Here is a 9,704-nt window from a genome sequence, read left to right as displayed (position 1 = left end):
TTCTCACCAGCTGAGACGTGGAAACGGTCCTGTTGTAAATTAGGCTCTTTACTAGCTGGGACACAACAGCCCCAGCAGTGGTGGGGAACAGTGTGGTGGGCCACGAACACCACGTGGCCCAAGGCTCTGTCACTGCAATAACATCCCTGCAATAACAGCCCTGCAATAACAGCCCTGCAATAACAGCCCTGCACAAGGCTCTGCTCCTCCAGGCTGTGCCCAGGACCGGCCCCAGTGAGCCCCAGACAGAGCAGAGACTGTGAACATCTCGAGGGGAGATCAGCTCTGAACACAGGGCACAGAGGTTTCTGGACTTGCCCAGGCTCAGAAACAGTGTCTCCCTCCTTCTCACCTGCCATGATCTCTGCCCAAGGCAGGGAGGGACCTGCAGCCCTGGCAGTGAAGGAGGATCAGAGGTTTCCAAAGTGGATGCAAACGTTGCTGCTCTTGATGGGCTGCTGGTCCCAGTCCATGACCCGTGTTCTGCCTGTTATTTACCTTAACCCTTCATGGAAATTCCTGCTGCCACCACACAACTGACCCTTCTCACCAAGGGCTGGGAGGATCATCACCTCAGATCCCCAGGGATCAACACCCAGAGGCTGCTCCACATTTTCCCTCCTACAAACCCAGGTTGGACAGGGCTTGGAACAACCTGGGACAGTGGGAGGTGTCCCTGCCCATGGCAGGGGTGGGACTGGATGGGCTTTAAGGTCCCTTCCCACCCAAAACCTTCTGGGATTTAATGACTCTGTGGTGATGGGACAAAGCCCTGAGCAGCCTGTTTGGAGCAGAGGGGGTGGTCTGGGTGATCTCAGAGCTGCCTTTCCACCCCAGCCAGTCTGTGGTTTCTGTGTTTTTCTCAGCCAAATGGAGCATCCTGGGATTCTCAGCCTGTCCAGGCTGCCCCTTCATATCTAGGAGAACAGTTCTCAGTCCAAGCAAAGGAAGGATGTAAAGTTTCAGCTCCTACAGACCAGCAAAATGTCCTTTGGTTGGTCAAAATCTGCCTTTCTCGAGGCTTTTTGGCTCATTCATCCCCAATTCCAACAGAATTGGCCCGGACAGAATGTCACTGTGTTGACATTATTTACTTTTGGCTCATTATCCTCCTCCTGACACAGTGTTCCAGGGAAAGAAGGGAGGTAAAATTGGTCAAATTCTTCCCTGATCTCATATTTCCCCTTCTGCTGTATCCCTAATCCAGATGAAAGCACAGCACAGGAAAAATGAGCTAATGTATAACACTGCCTTTCCCTGCAGAGAACTATTCCTAGGAATGATGCTGGGTGGGAGAATGACACACAGCACAGCATTCCACTGGCACAGTCAGGAGCTGGAGGACAGGAGTGGTGGTGCCTTGGTTCTTTTCCTTCCTCCAGGACATTCCTTGAAGATCCTTCCACATGCTGCAACCTGGTCCCTCCAACGAGCCAAATGACTTCTGCCAGGTGCCTCAGCAAACCCAGGGACAGCCTGAGATTGGGTACTAGGAAAAAATTCCTGGCTGGGAGGGTGGGGAGGCCCTGGCACAGGCTGCCCAGAGAACCTGTGGCTGCCCCTGGATCCCTGCAAGTGTCCAAGGCCAGGTTGGACGGGTTGGAGCAACCTGGGCTGGTGGGAGGTGTCCCTGCCCAGGGCAGGGGTGGAACTGGGTGATCTTTAAGGTCCCTTCCAACCCAAACCATTCCATGATTCTCTGATCACCCAACAAGGCCCTGGGCTCCAAGAGAAGGTGCCCACTCACCAGCACCTCAAACTGAGGACAGAACATTAATAAAAGGCCACCCAGGAGTCACCAAAAGCCACTTTCAGCACACGTGGAACTGAAGTGTTTTCCCCATTTAAAGTCACCCCAAAATATACGACCCCCTACAAAGAACAAGCCACCAGAATCTCCAATGCACGTGTCCAATATCCAATTATGTCCGTGACAAACAACGTGTGAACCCCCCCAGCAGTGCAGACCCCCAGGATTAATGGTCATTACAGCCCGGGGAGAGAGGCAACCATGTTCCAAAGCCCTGCGAACGTGCCGAGCTGCAGAGGGACGCCGAACATCTGGCTGATCCCGAGAAAAGCAGAAGGGCTCCCTCTGGAGTGGATCCCGGAGTTAACACAGGATTGGGGTTTGCACAGAGGAAATGGGAAGGGGCAGCAGAGCCAAGGCTTTCCTGTCTCTGTCAGCTCAGCTCCTGCTCACAGCCAGCACCCCGGGGCTCCTTCAAGGAGACTCTGCCACGGCTGAAGGACACGGAGCCATGCCCGGAATATTAAGCCATTAATTAGTTTTTCATGCATGGACTTGCATGTGGCAAGGAGGCAAATTAAAGGGTTCCTGAAGAGACAGGAAAGCTTCCTTAGCATGTGAAACACTCCAAAGGATCCCCAGCAAAACAAATCATGAAAGCCAGCTGAGAATCCCCCGTTTTCAGCCCCGGATGGTCATGCAGGATTCCAGGAAAGCCTCGGGAATCCAGCCACTGGTTGTGCCCCCGTGGCAATCAACTTCATTTGAAAGGGAGAGAGGAGTGGCTTTAAGGACACACACCAAACATGCTCTGATGGAAGCTGATGGAGGCTGTTTGCAAACCCGGGAGAGAGAAAGGCCCCACAGCCCCACGGTTTATTTGCATACCAGCCAATTAACAGAAAATGGATTTCATGCAGGAAGAAAAAAAAAAAAAAAGAGTCAGATCACCTACAAAGTGAAGTCAACTTACTGCCTGCTTTTGCTCTTCTTCCTGGAGGTGTTGGCAAAAGAAAAGGGCGAAGAGAGAAAGAGGAAAGATTAATTATCACAGGAAAATGATAATTTTCACACAAAACACACAAGAGCCACAGTGAAAGGACAGAACACGTGGAGCAAACACCTCCACAGGGCAGGAACTGAGGATGTGGGGCACCAGGGCTCCCCGTGGCACAAACCTGCCTTCACAGAGCCCCAAAACTGCCACAGCCCCAGGGGAGAAACATCACCCTCCTGGTGGGTTCCCAGTGGGCATTCCTGGAGCTCTGCCAGTGGGACCCACGAGGGCAAAGCCACCAGGGCTGGAATGGGACACGGCACTGGGAGGGCAAAGGCAGCAGAGATGCTGAGTCAGGGAAGAGATGCAGAGAAAACAATTCCTGCCCTGCAGTGCCTTTGTCAGTACAGATCCCTCCTGATTTGGAAGACAAAAAGAGGTGAAATCTGGATGAATTTATCCCCTTTTGGAGCAGGGAAATGTCCCCTCTGATCGGGCTGGGCAGGTGGAGGCACATCCTGCCTTCAGCTACAGGAGAATTCCTTGGAATGAGCAAAATGTCCCACAGTGGGGAGTTTCTTTCCTAATTCAGACACTTCCCCAGACAACAACCATCGCTCTGTGCTCTGACAGAAGGGCTGGAGCACAGTCCTGGTGACTCACGTACCCCAAACCAGCAGTGACAGCATTTCCAGGTGACTGGCACAGACCCCCAGCACAGAGGACCCCCCTAAACACGTTTCCCCAGAAATCCAGGTCAGGGAATTAAAATTCACGGGATAAAAGCTCCTTCTGGCCCTCAAATCCACGAACCCATTTATCCACCTTCCCTCCCTGATCTCCCGTCTGAGCAGGATTAACCAGAACCTTTCCCTTAATTTAAAGCAGCTTCTTCTCACTGACCACTCAAAAAGCTGTTTTTTTCCCCTCTGTGCCCCACAGACAGATCTGGGAATGGCTGCAGAGAACTCCATGTTTCTGAGCAGACACTTTTGGTTTTGTTCTGGTGAGACTCAGGGCTCCTCCAGGTGTGTTTTCAGCTGCTGCTGTGGCAGATGTGGGGTCTGGCTCCACTCAGGCTCAGATCAGCATCAGCTGAGGTCAGCGCTGCCCTCCCCACGTCCCACAGCTCCCAGTTGTTCCTCCCACCCTGGCTGGGACTCACAGGACCAGATGGGGAGCAGGGTCAGGGAAAAGATCTTCAGCGATCTCCACTCCACAAAAAAAGCTGCTGGTTTGAAAAATGAGGCTTTGGCATTAAGTGCAGATGTGAAAACCCCCTCTCAGGAGGGCCAGGGAGCAGATAAATCACCGGAGCAGCCGGCGAGGAAATTGCCTTTGAGGAAATGGAGGCAGTGAAAGGGGATCTGTCTGCGGGATATCCGTGCAGGGAGAGTGATTCCCTGTCCCCACGGAGTGCTCCTCAGAGCCAGCCCAGCCCAGGGCACCTGGGCACTGCAGCAGAGCTCAGCAGAGAAGGGAGAGCCAGGCCAGGGGGCTGGAGAGAGCCACAGGATCCCAGAATGGTTTGGGTGGGAAGGGACCTTACAAACCACCCAGTGCTGCTCCAAGCCCTGTCCAGCCTGGCCTGGGACACTCCCAGGGATCCAGGGGCAGCCACAGCCTCCCTTCCCTCCCTTCCCACCCAAAGCAGTCATTCTATGACCCTCCTGTGACTGGGACCCCCAGCAGGAGTGTCCTGGGTCAGTGAGGGGATGTGGAAGACACTGGATGCAAACCCCAAGCCCAGCCCCAAATGGCAGTGGCTGGGGGGGTCCTGTGTGGAATCACAGACACCAGAGCAGGACACCCCTCATGGGGGTCACTGACCCCAGCACAGCCCCAAATCACAGAACATGGTTTGGGTTGAAGGGACCTGAGACCCTGAGACTGGGCCCTCCCCTGCCCTGAGGCCAAACATCACAGCATGGGAAAAATGGACGAGCCCCCAGAGGACAACTGTGGCCTTCCAAAGACAGGCTTCCATGGAATCACGGGGTGTCCTGAGAGGGGAGGCACCCACAGGGTCTCCTTTTCTTCAGAGAGGGATTGGAGGCCCCAAACTCTCAGACAACCAGAGCTGGGCAAGCTGAATCCAGCCCTAAATGGTGAAATGAAGGCAGCATTAAAAATGTAAAAAATGCTGCACAAGAAAATGGAAAAAAAACCCCATAAAAGCTTTAACAGCTGATGTAAATTATACATGAACGTTTCTGAGGAGCTCCAAATGAGAGGAGCTAAAAACCTTGTGGGGGGAAAATCGTGTCTGGCAGGGCTGAAACCACCGAAAAGGAGAGTTTGAGCAGGACACAAATATCAAAACCAAAACAAAGCCTGGAGGCAGCGTCACTGCTTCGGGTCATGGGGGTGAAGTTCTGAGCAGGGGCTGAGGAATTCGTGTCTCTGCTCTGGCTCTGACTCACAGCACTTCCCCTCGGAGTTTCTCTCAGCAGATAGGGAAGTACTGACACTAATAATGAGAAAAGGTGTTAAAAGTATCTACTAGAACTTCTATTTTTAGATCAGCAGGGCTGGGGAACTTGCAGCTTAAAAATAATTACCTGAGTGAGGAGCTACAGGGTGCAGGGAAGGGAATTTTTAATGGAGCCTGGAGAGCCCAGGACTGGGATGTGGATATTCAAACAGGGAGGAAAGACAACTTAAATAAGAGAAGCTCTGGGGTGACCTGATTGTGACCTTCCATTACCTAAAGAGGACAACAGGGAAGATGGAGAGACACCATTTCCAAGGGCCTGGAGAGACAGGACAAGGGGGTGAGGTGGGGAGGGCCTGGCACAGGTTGCCCAGAGAAGCTGTGGCTGCCCCTGGATCCCTGGGAGTGTCCCAGGCCAGGCTGGAGGGGCTTGGAGCAACCTGGGATAATGGGAAGTGTCCCTGCCCATGGCAGAGGTGGGACTGGGTGAGCTTTGAAGTCCCTTCCCACCCAAACCATTCCAGTATTTCTGATTGTCTGATCTGGCCCTGCCATCAGTTCACTCAGAGCCACAGAAATGCTGACCCAGGACCCAGCCCCTGACACAGGTGACACAGGAGCTGCAGAACTCCATGGAAATCCTGACATAAAAGGGGCTGATTTTGTTATTTGAATGTACAACAGGTTTGGCTTCTAAAGGGAACGGCACAGATGTGAGAGATTTTCACAGCAGAGGATTTACCCACAACATCCTCATTACCCAGTTGCCACAGGAGGAAACAAATCCACAGAGGAAGAGCTGGATGGCTGAGAGCCTGCAAAAGGCACAGAGAGGAAAGCAGGGATGGAGAGCAGGGAAGGCCCTGCTGTGACTCTGCACCAGCTGTGAGGGGCAGGGAAGGATTCCACCCAGGGCTTGTTCTTCTCAAAGTTAAAAAAAAAAACCCCAAAACGTTAAAAATCTGAAGGAGGCAAAGAAACCATCCCTGAAAAGGCTGGAGCAGAGTGTTGTGAGGGGCCCAGCAGAGCTGGGCTTTAAAACCTTTAAACCCACCCCTGAGAAGTGCCCTGGCTGAGCTGAGGGAGGACCTGAGCAGGCAGAACATTGAGGGGGGTGCAAAAGTGCTCCTGGATTGCAGGGAGGGAGAACCAAGGGGTGCAAACTGAGTCAGAGCTGAAACACCAGGCATGAATTTCTGACTGCTCGAGCAGAATTTGCATCGGCAGGGAATTTTCCACTCCTGATCTCTCCAGCTCCAGACCAGATGTCTTTCTGGAAGATGCTTTAACCAAGAGGCTGCCAGGCTCCACAGACAGCTCTGGGGGGGAAAGGCAAACAGCCACATTGTGTAGGACCAAGTAATTCCAGCAGTCACAGCTCACAGGACAGCTGAGGAGGTCTCAGAACAGGGTCAAAACCTCAGAGCAGGTTCCTCAGGGCTTTGGCCACGTTGGGCCTTGGAAACCTCCAAGGATGGAGATGGTGCAGCCCCTGTGGGCCCTCATCCCACTGCTTGGGCACCCTCATGGGGACAGAGCTCTTCCTTATACCCAGTCCTAGCTGCTGGATAAAGTTCTTAAACAAATTTGGGAGCTACAGGAGAGCTGGAGAAGGACTGGGGACATGGGATGGAGGGACAGGACAAGGGAGAATGGCTTCCCACTGCCAGAGGGCAGGGAGAGATGGCAGACTGGGAAGGAATTCTTGGTTGGGAGGGTGGGGAGGGACTGGCCCAGGTTGCCCAGAGAAGCTGTGGCTGCCCCTGGATCCCTGGGAGTGTCCAAGGCCAGGTTGGAGGGGGCTTGGAGCAACCTGGGATAGTGGGAGGTGTCCCTGCCCATGGCAGGGGGTGGGATGGGCTGAGCTTTCAGATCCCTTCCAACCCAAGCTTTTCTGGGATTTCTGGGATTTTGAAATTCAGACCTTAACTGGCTGAGCAGAGAAAACACCGAGTGCAGAACCCCTGGCTTAAGGAACTTCCCAAATCCCACATGTGCTCACCTGCCCAGGGAAATGAGGGAAACCAGGCCCCTCTGGGGAGGTTCTGATCATCACCTCCTGTACAGACATCCCAAACCAGGCCCCTCTGGGGAGGTTCTGATCATCACCTCCTGTACAGACATCCCAGCCCTGGGATGCAAGGGTAGGGGTAGGAATTCCTACCTCAGGATAAAGGGTAGGGGTAGGAATTCCTACCCAGGATAAAGGGTAGGGGTAGGAATTCCTACCCAGGATAAAGGGTAGGGGTAGGAATTCCTACCCAGGATAAAGGGTAGGGGTAGGAATTCCTACTCAGGATAAAGGGTAGGGGTAGGAATTCCTACCTCAGGATTCAACCCAAGCTGAGGAGTTCCTGCACTCTGGAGTCACAGGCACTGGGAATTCACTGTCACCTCCCAGTGCAGACCAGCTCCAAATTTCCCTGGAATCATCAGGATGTGCCTGTGGCTGATCTATATCCCACCCTGCCTCTGGCACTGTCACTGCTCCATCTCTCTCCCACCCCCACAGCACCTTCAGGGCACCTTGTCTTAGATCAAAACCTCTTTAAGGCCAAGGCTTTGCCGTTTGACTCACTGGTTCTTGTTTGACTTAAAGAAGGGGGAGAATAAAGGAGTAACAGTATTTCAGACTGCAGTATTTCATCATCTGGGAGCTCAGCTGAGGGAGGACTCCACAAAAACAGTGAAGGACCCTGGTCAGGAACCAAACAATGACGGGTGCTGCAGATCAGAGCTGACCCATCACCCCCAGAGCAAACCCCCAGACATGGCAGGGGCTGGGCAGGGTCACCCCCTAGATCAGCCCCACAGCCCTGGGGAGTCACATCCTGCCCTGCAGGAACTACAGCTCCCAGCTTATTTCCCAGTTAGAGCTGGAAGAACAGAACTGGTGCCCAGATCAGGTCCCAGTTACCAAATCAAATACTTCTTTAAACCCTTCCAAACCTTGGGTTCTCCACACTTCAACCACATGAACCTGAAAACCCCTTTGCCACCTGCACCCCCACACAGAGCCAGGATGGAAATGGCTTTTTGCAAACTCCTCCTATTGCCCATGAGGTGTTTTATAAGGTGTGACAGCAAAGCAGGGACCCCAGAGCAGCCCCAGAGCCAGGGGAGGGAGGTGCTGCCTTCCCCACAGGAGGTTCCTTACTTTGAGCAGCTTCATCAGCCCTTCCAGCTGCACCATCAGTTCTCTTCTGCTCTCCTGAAGCGCTGACATCCTCTGCTCCAGCTCATCCTTCCTCTGCCTGATCAGGTCACATGGAAGAAAGAGGCAGAAAACAAACAAACTTGGGGTATTTCAAACCAGCCCAGGGAGCTCACCCTGTAACGGGGTCTGTGGTTCCCACCATTCCCCTGCTCCCCATCCAAAAACCCAGAGGAAGGCCCAGCACAGTGCCCATGAACCTGAAGATGACAATACCCTGTTCATCTCAAACCCAGAGACGTGTCCTCAGCCCCTGGCCCAGGGGAGCCCTTCTCAGGGCACTGCATTTTGAGGAAAAAACCCACTTTTTTCTTCCTTTTAAGGCCCCCGAGTTGTCAGAGCCTGGCATCCTGTGGAGTGCTCAGACAAGCCAGGATGGGAGGAAAGACAGAGAGGGGGGAAAAGAAGAGGAGGACAGGCTGCAGATGTTTGGGGAGGAAGAGCTGTGCCTGTCTGGAGGAGACTCAGCAGAGCTATTTCTGTGCCGTGACGGATCGGCCGGGACACGCGCGCTGCGCCAGCACCAGGTAACAACAGATAAGGAGTGACCTTCCCTTTCCTTGGCAGCTGAAAACCTGCCTGGGAGCTATTTGAGGAAATATGACTGTGTGGTTTGATTTCAGATTCCAAAAAAGAAAGCAGTGACTAACAGAAGGAGCAGCTCAAAGACGGACGTCAGCCCAGCGGAGGTTCCGTGTCCCGGGCGACTTAAGAGATGCCAGGACCCACAAAGCCCAGTCACAGGTGATGAGACAAAACCCTGGGGAAAAGCAGGTTAAAAAGGCTCCTTCATTCGTCCACAGTTATTTTTGTGGACACCAGAATGTCTTAATCCCAAGTTAAAGCATCACCTATTACAGACTGAACCTCCAAGTGTCTCCGATGGGATCTGTGTTCTCACGTGACTCACTCTGGATAAATCATTCTGGGGGTTTCAGGAACAGACCAGTTCTTTAAAGGACAGAAGACTGTGAAATATTAACCACCCTGGATGCTTCTTTCAACATCTTCTTGTATTTTGAGGACTGTGGTTATTAAACTAAGCAGCCTTCCAGAATGTGAGGGAAGGCAGAGAGGGGCTGGAGGATCACCAGGAACTGGAGGGACAGGACAAGGGGGAATGGCTGCCCATTGCCAGGGGGTTAGATGGGATACTGGGAAGGAATTCCTGGCTGGGAGGGTGGGGAGGCCCTGGCACAGGTTGCCCAGAGAAGCTGTGGCTGCCCCTGGATCCCTGGAAGTGTCCAAGGCCAGGTTGGACGGGGCTTGGAGCACCCTGGGCTGGTGGAAGGTGTCCTTGCTCATGGCA

General features: G+C 53.3%; 1 protein-coding gene across 1 annotated transcript in view; it reads right to left on the bottom strand.

Annotated features, from left to right (window-relative positions):
- Positions 1-1,432: 1,432 nt before the first annotated feature.
- The window catches only part of LOC108638805 (dystrobrevin beta-like), a 40,201-nt gene continuing 31,929 nt past the window's right edge, over positions 1,433-9,704 (bottom strand). The window contains exons 4-6 of the mRNA XM_029965975.1: positions 8,339-8,435; positions 2,724-2,744; positions 1,433-1,489 (exon numbers count right to left, since the gene is read on the bottom strand). Coding sequence (XP_029821835.1) covers positions 1,457-1,489; positions 2,724-2,744; positions 8,339-8,435 — 151 coding nt within the window. The 3' untranslated portion in view covers positions 1,433-1,456. The remainder of the gene's footprint in view (positions 1,490-2,723; positions 2,745-8,338; positions 8,436-9,704) is intronic.

Source organism: Manacus vitellinus, unplaced genomic scaffold (assembly GCF_001715985.3).
Source record: "Manacus vitellinus isolate BGI_N305 unplaced genomic scaffold, ASM171598v3 scaffold_128_pilon, whole genome shotgun sequence".
Lineage (NCBI taxonomy): Eukaryota > Metazoa > Chordata > Aves > Passeriformes > Pipridae > Manacus > Manacus vitellinus.
This window is presented reverse-complemented; position numbering and strand designations above follow the sequence as displayed.